Source organism: Carcharodon carcharias, chromosome 11 (assembly GCF_017639515.1).
Source record: "Carcharodon carcharias isolate sCarCar2 chromosome 11, sCarCar2.pri, whole genome shotgun sequence".
Lineage (NCBI taxonomy): Eukaryota > Metazoa > Chordata > Chondrichthyes > Lamniformes > Lamnidae > Carcharodon > Carcharodon carcharias.
The window spans coordinates 97,698,747-97,714,331 of NC_054477.1; the positions used below are offsets into that span (position 1 = coordinate 97,698,747).

General features: G+C 44.1%; 1 protein-coding gene across 3 annotated transcripts in view; it reads right to left on the reverse strand.

Annotated features, from left to right (window-relative positions):
• LOC121284441 (progesterone receptor-like) overlaps window positions 1–15,585 on the reverse strand; it is a 398,041-nt gene that overhangs the window by 142,380 nt on the left and 240,076 nt on the right. For all 3 annotated transcript variants that reach the window (XM_041199906.1, XM_041199907.1, XM_041199908.1), the window contains exon 4: window positions 3,112–3,228. In XM_041199906.1, coding sequence (XP_041055840.1) covers window positions 3,112–3,228 — 117 coding nt within the window. The remainder of the gene's footprint in view (window positions 1–3,111; window positions 3,229–15,585) is intronic.

Here is a 15,585-nt window from a genome sequence, read left to right on the forward strand (position 1 = left end):
CAGTGAAAAACAAATGTTCCTGATTTCAATTATTTGCTGCTTATTTCTGTGGGTTATGTCTCTAATTTCCTAGTTAAGAGGAATGCGCACACTTGTTAACAAAACATGTTCTTGTCCCTTACACACAATAAAAAGCTGTAGGTCAGCTCATTAATGCAATCAAGTTTACTAAGTCTACTGGTACATAAGATATTCAACCTAGTACTGATTTACTTTTCGTCCCGCTTATGGTTTTTCCACATCAGGGCGATAAAATACATGACCTATCAGTTAAGATGTTTTGATGAATTTGCTTTGATATCCCTTCAAAAAAAGTAGCATTCTCCTGAGCTTGTTCTGTGATTGATAAAATGAAACCTAAATTTTCACAACTTAGACCTAGAAGTCAGTTTTGGAACTGTGTGCCACAAATATGGCACCCTGGTCACTGGGAAACACTATCCTGATTTTCCAGAAATTATGGGGACCATGCCTCTGATTTCCCAATATTTGCTCTTGGGGATGCAAGGTTCCATGCCTGGAGCTTCATTTGATAAAGTCAACTCAGTAGTTCACTGGTAACAAATATGCACTTTCAGTTGATTATCTTTCTACTGAGAGGTAACAGTTCCACAAAGACCTTGCTTCCCCTCGGAAGGTTTTGGAACAGATTTTGAATGAAGAAGGTCCAGGGGCTTATTTAATCTCTTCCTTCCAGAATACCAATCCATTAACAGGAGAACAGATGAAAGTCAAGATCCATAGTACATTACATCACCAAAATAAAATATACAGGTGCGTTAAAGCAAAAATTAAGCACAAAATTTGAGATTTGTACAATGTATGCACAAAAATTAACATATATGGAAAGGTTAAGCACTGCAACCATGCTTATGCTGAGGAACTGTTTTGAAAAATAACTGTAGCTCCTAAAGCTGCAAAATGCTAGAATGTTTGCATTTGATTTGGATAACAAACATGTTACAAATTATATAAACCAATCACATTGGTTCTAAAGTTTGCAAATGGCTTTACAGGATTTATGAAGTAGAATCTGGTATTTTTACATCAAGTTTTTCTGGCTGAAGGGAATAACCTGTTTCTACCCAAGTAGCTTACTCAACCCTTTGCTGGTTTTTCTTTTAGTAAAGATGGCCATGTTCTGTTAATTGAAAATGAATAGTTTAGAAAATAATGCACTGTTAAACATTAACATACAGTACACAGTGTTTGAGGCACATTGTGTTCATCTTCTACAATCCAAGTTTGAGTTTAGTTCTTTAACCCTGAGAAAGGGGATAAAGTCTCTCTCTGCTCTCTCAGCTGTTCAGGTTTGAGAGTACAGTGTGTGCTGGCAGTCTCAATCCAAGCTGCACAACATCAAAGAGCTTAATTTTAGGAAACGCAAGAGCCAGGTAGTCAGCATTGAAGGCATTTTGTTTTGTAAAAGCTGAGGGAATGGGTGTAAGAGTATTAGTGAAGATACTTAGTGCAGCATCCAAGCACCCTAACTTTTAAACCCCTACCTCCCTACCACCCAGAGTTATCAATCTTTGCTTTGTCTTTATAAAAATTCAACACAGATCAGGAATTGAACTTGCAACCTGCATGGCTTAATGCTACTTTAGGTGGTGCCTTTACTCATTGGGCCATCAGGAGCTGGTCATTAGCTTTCTCTTATATCAAAAAAGTTTTGTAACAGGCTGCCTTTCCATTTCTACCAATTGGAAAGCATTGATTGCTCCAGCAGCTTTACTCAATTAGTAGAAAGGGACAGCAGCTGCACATTGATCAAGATTGCAATGATGCCAATGGGTAGCATGACTACAGCTACCCTCCAGCATCACTCTGAAAATGCTGTTGGTATTACTCGAGTAGATGACATGTAAACATAGTATAAGGGAAACAGACAAAAACTGCAATGAGCCAACCTGACAAATTGGTTTCATGCTTCACCAGATAGCCAGTTAACTCAGACAAAGACCCCCATTTGGACAAATACACAGCTACTAAACACCAGGGGAAATACATAGCTCTTTCAGTTTTTAAAGTACCTACCTATTTACTGCCAACACTCTCTTCCAGTCACTGGCATCATCAGTTCATGCAAAAGGGAGGAGCATAAATAACTGCCATAATTTCCAAAGTGGTATTGCTTATATGTACAAAAAGAATAATAGACAAATTGTCCCACCGTACATATACAATTCATTTATTTAAAAAAAGGCCTTTCCAACACAAGTGGTCCAAGTTAGCTTGATTTGTTTTCAAAACTTGCCCTTACAAATGAATTTAGTTCATTATTAATGAGCCACCTCGTGGAAAACAGTGTAGAAATTGCAGCCTCTCTGAAGTGATCTGGTATGATTTTGAGTATTTCTGAATGAATATGTAAATTGCAATGTATTGATCTATTTTCATTTCAGAATACCGTCTGGAAAGTGTTCACACAATTAGTTGGTAGTTAAACTGTCATTCCCAATGATCATAAGGAACTTATTTTTAAAAAAAAACATTACTTCAGAATTCAGAATTTCCCTCAGAATTTTAAGCTGGTGAAATGGCAAGGAACCATTTAAAAACCCTATCCATATTGTGACTTGTTTTGTATTTTTGTTAATTGGAAATGGAATTGTAAAATAAAGTGCTAAAAATTTGATGGATGGCATATCTTCATTTTCTTCCAATACTGCACACTTCTCAATAATGACACACTACTGGTAGTAGGAGATAGGGGGAGTGAGATGTAGGAATATGATTTGATTGCACTACTGTAAAAAAAATATTGTGCCACACTTTGTGTTCTGTAAGTATAATGAACATATTCATATGGCATTTGGGATCCTACTTAAAATGTGTTGCATAAATGGCATGGCACATAGGAGAAAATTAGCAGAAAAGCTCAAACTATTCAGAGAAATTTTACACTTACTATCAATTCCAGTTTTCATTTATGTGAATTACAGGCTCACTGGGCAAGGAATATAATTTTTAGTTCCATAAAATAATATGCACTCACTTATAATTATGCATTTATACATCAAAGTGTTCAATACAATCTTGCTAGGATGCAGAATATATTAGATCTGATTTACCTGTTTTGACTTAAATCGAAGAACTTTTTTCTCTTACCTCCCAACACCATTCCAGCTTGATAGCACTTTCTGAGGCGGCAGGCTGGACAGTTCTTCCTTCGAATTTTGTCAATGATGCAGTCATTCCTTCCAGCGCATAGATACTTATGTTGCCCTGAAAGTTAGAGGTGAAGTTACTGTTTTCAAAAACTGCTGAAACATACATTTAAACATCTCAATAAAAGATAACGGACCTGAAATGAGATACGGCTAGCACTAGGTAAAGCAAGGGTAGATATTTAGCATTCAAACTAACTTTAAAAGAAACAAAAATTGGGAGAAATGTAAAACTTGCTATTATCTGTTTTAGACTATCACATGAGGGTCGGGGTTAGATGGGATCAATTGTCTCCAAATGCTTTAGGTGCTAAAGAGCCTCCACGGTGCCAAGGAGGGGGTTTTAAGCTGAAACTTGGGTTAGCCCCCATTTAGTGCGAGATATAATTATTGGTATAGGAATTGAAAGTAGCACTAGGAATGGCCACTCAGAGGATTGTTGAGCAGCTGATTGTCACATAATTTACCGCCTAGTGCTCATTAAGGAGGCTGCACGGCATTTTGGTGGATAGCGCTTGAACTAACGCCCTCTCCTAACATCGACCAGCTGATTCGGAGTAAATAATTTGTAGAAGATTTTGAGCACTAGTAAAGGTATATCACCTTATACTCTTCACTTACTGCTGGAAGTTTGAAAAGGCCATTTGAAATATAGCAGAAGATTTTCAGGGACACTTTGTGAAACTTCACCTGCACTCCAATAACATTTATTCAGGGAAATTCCATGAGGATTTAATTTAAAATGAGGAACAGCTGTGCTGCTTCTCATTATTTGTCACCTTATGGGAGTCAACAGGAGAAAACGAATGCTTCATCATCAGAATTTACTAGGATTCCTCCTTGTTTGGCAGGAAGAATAGGAGGAGGTCGGAAGGCTAGGCTGAGCAGCACCAGCTCCTGCAGGAGAGAGAGACAGGAGCAGGAGGGCAAGGTGAACTCTTCCCCTCCTGTGTGCTCAAGACATCCCAACTCCTGCATCAGGTCCTCTGGTGCTGTGTCGAGAACATGTACACCCTCTCACTCATTCCCTGAGCCTTGCTGTGTGTCAGCCAACGTAGTCAACACCACCAGTAAAGTGGGTGCATGAAGCTCACATATACTGCTCAACAAAAATTGCATTTAAACCTATAGGTGTTTGTTTTAGCACCCAATCAGCATATTCAAATTACGGTAATCAACAATTAGGCCCAGAATTATGTATTGAAAGCACTTATTTTTATCATTTTACTAAAACAATCCCCAGGATCTACCCCATCTAGTTTGCTGGTCCAACATCTCTCTTGATTGTACTGTATTACAGTGTGATGCAATGGGTTCAGTCTTGCCTGTATTGCTATCAGTGCCATTGTCGTCTCTACAGATAAGACCAAAGAGAGATTTCACCAAATCATTACCAGTTTAAAATCCCAGCAAAAATTGATTGTGAGCATGAGGTTTTTTAAAAAAATTTCTTCATGGGATGTGCACATCACTAGCAAAGCCAACATTTAGTGTCCAACCCTAACTGTGCTTGACAAGCTGGTGGTGGTGAATTACTTTCTTGAACTGCTGCAGTCCATGTGGTGCAGGTACATCCACAGCACTGTTAGGGAGGGAGGTCCAGGATATTGACCCAGCAACAGTGGAGGATATAGTTCCAAGTCAGGCTGGTGTGTAGCTTGGAGGGGAACTTGCAGTAGTATTCACATGCATCTGCTGTCCTTGTTCGTTGAAGTGGTAGAGCTCACAGATTTGGAAGGCACTTAAAGGAGCCTTGGTGAGTGGTTGCAGTGCACCTTGTATATTGTAGGCAATGCTGCCACTGTGTGCTGGTGGTGGAGAGAGTGAATGCAGATCAAACAGACTGCTTTGTCTTGAATGTCATTGATCTCCTTGAGTATTGTTGGAGTCGTACTCATTCAAGCATGTGGAGGGTATTTGTTCACTCTCCTGATTTGTGCATTTTAGGTGGTGGACAGGCTTTGGGGAGTCAGGAGAGGAGTTACCAACTGCAGAATTCCAGCCTCTCACCTGCTTTTGTAGCTACAGTATTTATATTGCTGGTCCAGTTTAAGTTTCTGGTCAATGGTGGCTCCCAGGATATTGATGATGGGGGATTCAGCAATGGTAATGCTGTTGAACATCAAGGGGAGATGGTTAGGTTTCTCTTGTTGGCGATGGTCATTGCCTGGTACTTGTGTGGTGCAAATGTTGCTTACCACCTGTCAGCCCAAGCCAAGGATTGCCACATAAATAATTATATGCTTCCAACATTTAAAACTATGCAAACACTAGCTGTGCTAAAATCATACAACCGGTGGACCATGAATTTTTGGCCAATGCATAAATTCAAGTTAGTTAAAATCAGACCCTTAAACTATCCTTTAGATACAAAGAAATTTTCTTCCCTGGCTGACGAGTTCATGATAAATATTCAGCTCATGCAAAGGGAAACAATAATCTAAGGTAAATAAAAGAAACAGAAAATGCTGGAAATACTCTGCAGTTCAGGCAGTATTTCTGGATACAGAAGCAGAGTTAGAGGGCTGGATTTTCACTACTGAGGCTGGTAGCTCGGGTCAGGAAATTTCTTGTCTCGGCAGACTTGCCTCGATTTAAAACCCAATTTTCACTCTAGGGAGTGGAGGGGGCGGTATAGAGTCCTCGTTGTTTTAGAAGCTGTCAGGTCCTCTAGCCCTCAATCTTCACAACCCCTCACCCTCCCATCCAGCCCTTTTAAGGCAGAGCTAGATAGATTCTTGATTAACAAGGGGGTGAAAGGTCATCAGGAGTAGGCAGGAATGTAGGGTTGAGGTTACATTCAGATCAGCCATGATCTTATTGAATGGTGGAGCAGGCTTGAGGAACCAAGATGTCTACTCCTGCTCCTAATTCGTTTGTTTGTATAAGTGGGCCATTCGGCTTTTCAAATCTGCTCCGCCATTCAGTAAGGTCATGGCTGAGTTGGTTATGGTTCCAACTCCACTTTCCTGTCTGCCAATTTTTTCCCAATCACTTAACCTATCTATATCCCTTTGCAAACTCTCTACCTCCTCTTGACAACTTATTTTCTTACCTATCTCGATGTCATCAGCAAATTTAGCTACTATACATTCACTCTTCATCCAAGTCACTGATGTAGATTGTAAATAGTTGAGGCCCCAGCACTGATCCACTCCACTAGTTACAGCTTGCTAATCCAAAAAGATCCATTTATCCCTACTCACTGCTTTCCATCAGTTCACCAATCCTTTATCCATGCTAAAATGTCAGCCCTACACCATATGCACTTTGCTTGTGTAGTCTTCTATCTTAATAGCCAAGGCAAAAACAATTTCCACTTCACATTTCCACTTCTCTTCAGCTCTGAAGAAGAGTCATATGGACTCAGAATGTTAACTCTGTTTCTCTCTCCACAGATGCTGCTAGACCTGTTGCGTTTTTCCAACATTTTCTGTTTTTGTTTTATTCTTTTACCTTGTTATTTTCCAATCTGCTGGGATCTTTTCAGAATCTAAGGAATGATGGAAGATTATAACCAATGCATCTATCATCTCCCCAGTCACTTCTTTTAAGACCCTTGGATGAAGGCCATCTGCTTCTGGGGACTTGTCAGCCTTTAGGTCTAATATTTCCCCCACCACCTTTTCCCCAGCAATGGGAATTGATTTCCTCCTTCCCTTTCACCTCTTGATTTTTGAGTAACTTTGGGAAGTTTTCTAAGACTTATACAGTGAAGACAGACACAAAATACTCGTTCAATGCCTCTGCCATTTTCTTTTTTTCCATTATCAATCCCCAAGACTCACTCTCTAGAGGACCAACATTCATTTTAGTTACTCTTTTGCAATTTAAATACTTGTTGAAACTCTTACTATCTATTTTTATATTACTAGCTAGCTTTCTCTCATACTCTACTTTCTCCCACTTTATTTTTTTTAGTCATTCTTTGCTGGTTCTTAAAATTCGTCCAATCTTCTGACCTATGACTAATCTTTACAGATTTGTACGGTGTTTGTTTCAATTTGATACAATCCTTATTTAGCCACGGATGACGCATTCTTTTCTAAGAGTCTTTCTCACTGGGATAAACCTTTGCTGAGTTATTAAATATCTCCTTAAACGGTGCCACTGCACCTCTATTCTCCTACCTTTTAATCTAATTTCCCAGTTCACTTCAGCCAGCTTTGCCTTCATACCCTTATAATTCCTTTTATTAAGGTTTCAAACACTAGTCTTAGACTTACATTTCCCCCCTCCAAACTGGACGTGAAATTCTATCAAGTTATGATTGCTGTCGCTCAGAGGACCCCTGACCATGAGTGTGTGTTCAATTGCTCTCTGAAGCAGGTGGGAAGCTCGTTCCTCTGCTGGTGTTGGAGGGGTTGGATTGATGCAATTGTGTTGCCACCATTATGAGAAATGTTGTCATCTGTGACTATTCCTAGTTCACTTTTATTGGACAGATTCATTCCAAATAATGTCTCAGTGAAAACAATTAAGTCGCAGCCCTTAGAACATTCTCCTTATGTCTTGTTGCCATGAAATTCTGCTGGATTGCCACTGACACCACACTGTTCTGAATCCTTTGTTGCATTGCAGATGTAATTTGCCGACTCCTCCAGAAAGAAGACTTTCCATTCCTTACACGTGAGGCCATTGTTTTTTTTAGATCTGAGTCCCTCGGTACAGTCATTTCTGCCCTTAGTTCATAATTATCTCCTCCCTGCTGCTCCTGTTCACTCATGGTCTTACCTTGTGATATATACTTTGCCTCACTCGTCATATATTCCCAACTTGGTGTATCTGCACTGGTACTCAAATAACAGGATGAATTTATGGATGGGAAGGAGGAGTAGTGCTCGCCATGCCCTCCCCCGCCCCCCAATTTGAAAAGTCAGTCATAAACCAATCAAGCTTAAAAAAGGCTGCCCAACAGCTATAATATGCTGAGGACAGCCTTAACAAGCGCAGCATGGGACTTCTGTCCCTTCAGTGGAAGGTAGTCCCACCCTTGAGAGCTACGGCTAATCTCATTGGATGGTAGCTCTTGCAGTCCCACCAGATCCAGAACTCAGTAGTGGGCACTGCTGGAACTAAAACAACAAGGGCCAGAATTCTTCTGTCAGCGAGTTGGGGGCAGGGCCCACTTGCCGACAAGAAAATGACACAGGATGACATCGGGGGAACACCCGTCATCTTGCCCCATTTAACTATTCAGGAAGGTGGGCTGACAGCGAAATCAGCTGTCCGCCCGCCGACCTGTCCATGGCCAATTGAGGCCATTGACAGGATAATTAAGACAATTAACGGCCCTGCCCGTCCAACCTTAAGGCTGGCGGGCAGGCCAGGAGCCCCAGCGGGCTTCTGAAAAAACATGAAACCTCATCCACTGGTGGGATGAGATTTCATGTCTGTTTTAAAAAACTTTAATAAACTTTATGTGATATTTATTAACATGTCCCATCTCGTCTGACATTGTCACATGAGGGGGACATGTTAGTAATTTTTTATTTTTCTATTTTTTAAGTTTATAAAACTTTCAGCACTCTCCCTGAGACTTAGTCTCAGGGAACCGTGCGCTCTTTCGTGTGCATGCATGAAAGACCGCACTTTGACAGTTGGGGAATCCCTCCCCCTCCCACACAGGAAGCGCATAGCGCTTCCCATTGGGTGGCCCGCCCACTCAAAATGGTGGCGGGGCCCATTTCGATAGCGATGATCGGCTGCCCGCCTGCCGCCGAGCCAGTGGGCCCTGACCGCTCATCAAGGGCAAAATTCTGCCCAAGGTCACCAGACTAAGCTAAGTCCCTTGGGATCTTTGAGCGGGGAAGGATTGGACACTTCAGGGAGGGCTGGGAAAGGATGGGAGAGCATCAGACTTTGGAAGCTGGGGGTGGGGGAGGGGGGACAAAATGGGGGGGGGTACCATCTTGGCAGTGTGCCTCTGATGTGTACAGGCACCCCGTCCCGCAAAGGAGGTACCACTCTTTCCTTCCCACTTTTTCACCAGAATTGGTGAACCATATTATGGCGGAGGTGGAATTAGGCCCTTAATTGGGCAGTTAAGAGCCTCAGTAGGTCCAATGTCAGGCAGGCTGTGTTATGTGGAACAGGCCGGGGGTGGATGGGAAGAAGCTACACTAGACACCCTGTCATATTTTATGTGCCTCCCAGCCAAAAGCACACATGGCAGTAGCCCATAAAATTCAGCCCAAGATGTCATGGTGGATTAGTGAAATCACAGGCAGGAATGGGTTCTCTGGAGCAACCAGGCTGTTTGTCCTCACTGTTTGTAAACAGTCAGCAGCAGTGAGGTAATTCATTTTAAGTGAGTGAACTTTCAATTCAGGAGAGAATGATCAATATTAGAAGGTGAGAATATATGGAATTTGTAACTAATTTCAGTACTGCAGGAGACTGCCATCCAATTATCAACTTTAATCTGAAGCTCATCTCCAACATCTCCATCTCCCACCCTTGCACTACCTCGATCACGAGCACCCTTGCTGTTTGAAAGCGGGATAAGGAACTGTGGAATGGCAGGAGAGGGATACACAGCTTGGGTGGGGATGGGTGGTCATTGGTGAGCTCTCCGTGCGAATTAACTCCTTTATCTCCTGTATCATCCTCTTCTGGCAGATCCTGTGTTGGGTTCCAAAACCGTTGCCTCCTTTGCCCTTATCTTTGCTGCACGACTCTTGTGTCTTTGACACCTCAGTGCTGGTCCACCTCCTGCCATGTTCTCTTCCTGTGCTTTTGCTCTGTCTCTGCCTCCTCAAGTTCTGCAATGACTCATGGATTTTTAAGCTTTCAACCTTTAATTGCTGCTGCAACATCTGATTTCCTTTCCTTCAAGTGAAAAACAAGGACTTGACAACAGAAACAAACCCTGGATACTTAATTGGTCCACTCCTAAAGGATTGAGAAGGCTGGTCACATACCATTGGCCAAGGAAAGACCAGGCCTAAGTTAATTATCAGCTATTATTTACATAAATCTGCCACTTCAAGCAATTCATGATCAAATTTTAGAATCATAGCTGCAAAGGGGAGCTTTGTTCAGTATGTTGCTATGCTTTTCTCCGTAATACCATGTTGCCATGCTGTTCTTACAGCTAACAACAGTACTGTATATAACAATCACACTGAAATCATTGTAATTGCCAGCACAATTGAAACTTCTAAAATTAGCATGGAACACTCATGCTATTATCCTTTTAACTAGAGATGCTGCAAATATAAAATTTACAGTTCTCTATGTAAATACTCAAATATTATACTTTGGATTGAATATTTACTGAGCAAACAACACAAAATTCCAAGCCCACCTTTTAAAATAGACTTGATCTTTGCAGAAAGTTGACAGAGTAGTGCATTCATCCAAAAATCTTCCTTTGGTAGAGAATTGTTTATTCAGGTATAACTTTCCTAATTATCTTTTTAATTAAATTATCAAAAAATTACATTTACATGTATACCTTAGAAAATTATTTTACATTGGAGTTAATTGCATTCATGGGCCAGGGTATAGTGGCCTCATCCACTAGCTGGAAAGTTGGGGGTAACCCTGCCTCAGTCGGCCATGGAAGCCCCGACTAGAGTTTACAATCCTCAGGCAATTAAATGTTTGCTGCCATGGTTTCTGCTCCTTTAAACAACAAGGTCCTGCCTCCAAGAGCTGCCGGCCAATTGGAGGACCAGCAGCTCTTCAGTACCAGCAGCACCAGAGTGAGCAGTGGCGGACTGCAGCCAGCCTGGATCAGCCACGTGGAGGGTGCCCTGGAATTAAAGTGATTTTTGTGGAGCTCATTGGGGTTAGTCAGGCAGGCCCCGGCGGGGTTGTTTGTGAGGGCAGAAAGTGGTCGTTCAGTGGGAGTGGCCCTTACTACTGGGAGGCCCTCTGTGGGCTAGAGTGCCCGATCGGGAACTCCTCCTGAGCCCACAAGGAGAACACAGTGGTCTCCTCACGAGGCAGAGGGCTTAACTGCTGCTGGTAAAATACCACCTGCAATGGCCCTAAATTTGCCACTTAAGGGTTTCAATTGGGCCAAGGGCTGGGTCGTCCACCACCTACTCCACCGCTGGTAAAATAAGTGACAGCAGGAAGGGAAGGGGCATGCCACCCTGCATCCCAGCCAATTTTACATTCTCCCCCACCTTGCAGCTCATTCCCTTGGACCCCATAAAATTCAAGCTATACATTCAGGTTTCCTGGCATGACTGTGACTGAACTGGGAGGTTAAGGGGACAATGGCTTGCAGCAACTTGTTTCTGGCAATTCATGTATAGGTAGGGGAGGCTTTCTGCCTTCATTATTAGTTGGGTAGGTTTCTGTGCTGTATTGTTGTTGTTTCAGCTGAGTGACTCTCCAAAAGTGAGCTCCAGATCGATTGGGAATTTCTTCATTTCTAGGTATAAGTTGAACATATGTTCTGATTCATAGGAAAATAGGAACAGGAGTTAGCCATTCAGCTCTTGAGCCTGTTCTGCCATTCATTTGGATCCTATATTTCTGTATCTAAATTCTATCTACTGCACCCCCTCTCCCCACCACCTTCGGTCTGTAACTCTTAATATGCTTGCCTAATAAAAATCCATTAATTTATTTTCAGAAGTTTTCAATTAATCTAACCTCAGCAGCTTTTTGGGGGACAGTTTTCCAGATTTCCATGAACCAGATATGTCTCACGTGTGCTTCAACTGCAGAGGAAGCCTGCACCATCCTGTAGTTAATGGTAAATGTTGTGCTGGCCTATTCATCGAGGGGAGTCTGTGCTCTCCATTGAGTAGGTTCAATAAGCACCACATAGATGGAATGTGACGATTGGTCATGATCCTTTTGGTCCCCTGACCCTCTACGCAGAACGGCTGATTGCAAAGACATAATTTTAAAATGTGTAGGAAGGTTCCTGGTACAAGTTTAGGTTCTGCCTTTGGCACAGTGGTCCTGCTCGATCCTGTAAATGGTCTATGTGTCATACATATAGTACTGTGCCCATACTTCCCAATACCTCATGGTTTTGTGATCTGAGCTTGATATTGTGTCTTTCACAGTTGCCCCTAAGTGTGCTTCAATCATCAGTAGGTGGATTGAAGCGAGGCCTGATGTGAATTGCAAAGTGACTTCGGGCAGAATCGTCCTAGATTTGCACTAAATTGGGTAGTGGGCGGGAAAAAGAATGTTTTACCTGCTGGCTGCAACGGCGGCTTTACATGCCGTATTGTCCCAATCCCGCCTCATTAATCATGCATTCCCGGGAAACGCACGTTTTGCTGGCTGGTGGCCTCCATTTCGCTTGCCACACCATCACCTCACTGTTCCTCATGCCAGGTGCCATATCTAAAGTGCAGCCACGCGCACCTCTCAGTGCTTCCAGCCCAGGACTGCCGCACGGAAGACATGGTCCTGAAAGGCAAGAAGACTGCAGCCCCCTGATTCAGTGATGCATCCCTGATACACCTTTTGGATGCCGTGGAGACCCGCTATGATGTCTTCTACCCCTGCTCTGGCCACAGAAGGGGCAGCGGCATCACCAATCTGGCTTGGGAGGTGGTGGCTGTAGTGGCCCTGCAAAAGAGGACAACCACCCAGTGCCGAAAGAGGATGAATAATCTCCTCCGTTCCATCAGGATAAATCACTCTTCTCATCACTATCATCTCTCACACTCATAAACTCATCACACATTCACAGGGATCTCACTCACTGCCAATTCAAGGGACATCACCATTCACTCTCTCACACACACTTACATTGTCCTCATCCCATCCATGGCGCCATTCACCACCCACATATGCCAGGCATACTTATCACCTGGCCTGGCAGGCATCCTGTTTACATTTTCTCCACCTCTATTCATGCAGGACAACCTGGCACTCAACAAAAGGGAGAGGTTGCAGACTGGTGGAGGAATGCCTGAAATTAAAGTCCTCAGGGACTTTGAAAATAGAGTCACCCAGCTGGCCGATGAAGATCTGGACCATTCCTGTGCTGATGGTGAGGTCGGTGGTGCTCAACCAAATGAGGATCCAGCAGTGCAACGTCCATCAGACAACCATGCTGTGAATGATGTGTCCTCTTTCATAGCCATGGACATTGCCATACACTATCTATCTCTCCTTGCTTTCACAGGAACATCTAAGAACCAGCCGAGGGAGTCCACGACCCAAGTCCTTGACTCAAGAGCGAAGACACCTCAGAAGAGGAATCTGTTGAAACCCTCATTGAAGTCCCATCACAGCGCTCACCCACACCCTCCACCAGTGCAGAGATAAACATCTCAGTGGGATCTAGCTTTAGAGTAGCCTCGGGGTCACAATCTGGTGAGCACATTGCACTGTCTGATCCATAGCAGGTGGAGGCAGGGACTTCCCAGGTCTCCAGCACTTGGAGGACTGCTGGAGACCAGAAATCTGCTGAGTCCGAGTCCAATGACGAGCCTCTGGACTTGGTCATACCCCAGTTGCTAGAGCTGCAAACACAAGCTTGGTAACATCAGGGAGGGGTGTCCGCTGCACTCATCAAATTGCAAGGCACAATGGAGGAGATGTACACCTTCCATCTGAGGCGATAGCACCGGCATGCCAACACACCGAGGAACATGGTAGGATGATGGCTGTCATGGAGACTTGGCCCAGGACATCGGTCCTGCACTGCTGCACAGGCTGAACTCCATCGCTGATGCCTAATTGGCCTCCAACAGTGTCAATACGAGAGAGGTACGGGGCAGCGCAATCTTACTCCAGCTTTCCTTCTCCTCAAGAAGTCTCCCTGGGGCCATTCACCCAAAGGTGCCACTGTCACACAGCAGGACCCCCAAAACCCTCAGGGGCCCTCCAGGTCTCAGCCCTCCAGAGCACGCCTGTCAAGGTCATCACATACTGGGTGTGGCAGTCAGCAGGTTGCCTCCACCTCCACTCTGGATGTTGGAGGAGCACCAAGACGTAGCGGCAGGGTTAGGAAGGTTAAGAAGATGTAATTGCTACAGCCTGGGCACAGATGTTACTCACTTGTACATAATGCTCACTTTTTTAATAAACTCCCAAGATTGTCTCCTTGCCTATGGCTCCTTGTTATGAAAAGCAGTGTCACTCAGGCAGGTGTTTCAGTCCAGGCCCTTTTCCCTGTGCAGTGTGTAACCTTCCCAGCACACTGATGGTGCATCTTCACAGTCCCTGGATACATCAATCATGCCTGCACCTCGATGGGCTTATCATTGCTGCCAGAATGTCCTAGGCCAGCAGCACAGAGTTCCGTCATTCTCTCTGTGTGCTCCCAGCACCTTTGAGGTACAGCTGCCCCCCATAATCTCATCAGCATCTGTGACCGGTGACAATGTGGTCCTGAAGGGTTCAGCTCACGAAGGATGCCACAGGATTGAGAAGTTAAAATTTCTCCACTGCATTTCCTTGTCAAAACCTTGTTCATAGAGCGCAAGTGAGCTGCCATCAGCCAGGCAGGAGTCAGACATTCACAAAAGCTATGTGAGGCTCTATGGAGTGTCTCCACTGCATGTTGTCATCATTCTCCTGGAATGAAGGGACTACGGGCATCGACTGCGTCTCCATGACAGAAGCCTTATCACAGAGGGTACGTGTGCTACCGTCAGCCAGATTGGAGTCAAAACATTCATAGATGCAATGTGAGGATCTATGGTGTCTCCTCACTGCATATTATCATCATCTGAATCTAGCAGTTATGAGGGCCTCCCGAGTGTGCCTGCCTCATCTGGCCAGTGCAACAGCCTCATCCCCGTTATCTTTGCTTTTGAGGACCTCTTCACTCTCCTCCTTGTCAATATCCTCCTCATCGGGGGCGATGGGCAGCTCCTCCATGTCCTCCTCAGCCAGGTCCTCTCCCCATTGCAGCGACAGGTTATAAAGGGCGCAGCAGGCAATGATGATGCATGACACCCTCTGTGGAATGTATTGCAGGGCTCCACCAGACCGGTCCAGGCACCAGAACTTCATTTGCAACATGCTGATGGTTTACTCCACCAAGTTGCGAGTTGCAGCATGAACCTCGTTGTACCTTCTTTCTGCTGCACCCTGAGGGCGCCGCGCAGGCATCATCAGTCACGTCCCAGATAAACATTGTTCCCGAAGAACCAGCACTGCCGCCTCTGTGGACCCTGGAAAACATCAGGGATCTGAGACTTACTATGAATGTAGGACTCATGGACAGTCCTGGGGAACCGTGCACAGACCAGCAGGATGCGTTTGTGGTGGTTGCACAGCAGCTGCACCTTCAGCAAGTGGCAGCTCTTGTGATTGACATCATTGTTCACTTGTTGCCATGGAGATCTGAGCGTGACGTGAGTGCAGTTGATTGCAGCCTGCACCTGTGGGAAACCTGAGATCTGGGCAAATCCCACCGCTCTTGCATCCTGGCTTTCCTGATCCTGGGTGAAATGCACAAAGTTGTGTGCCTTCACAA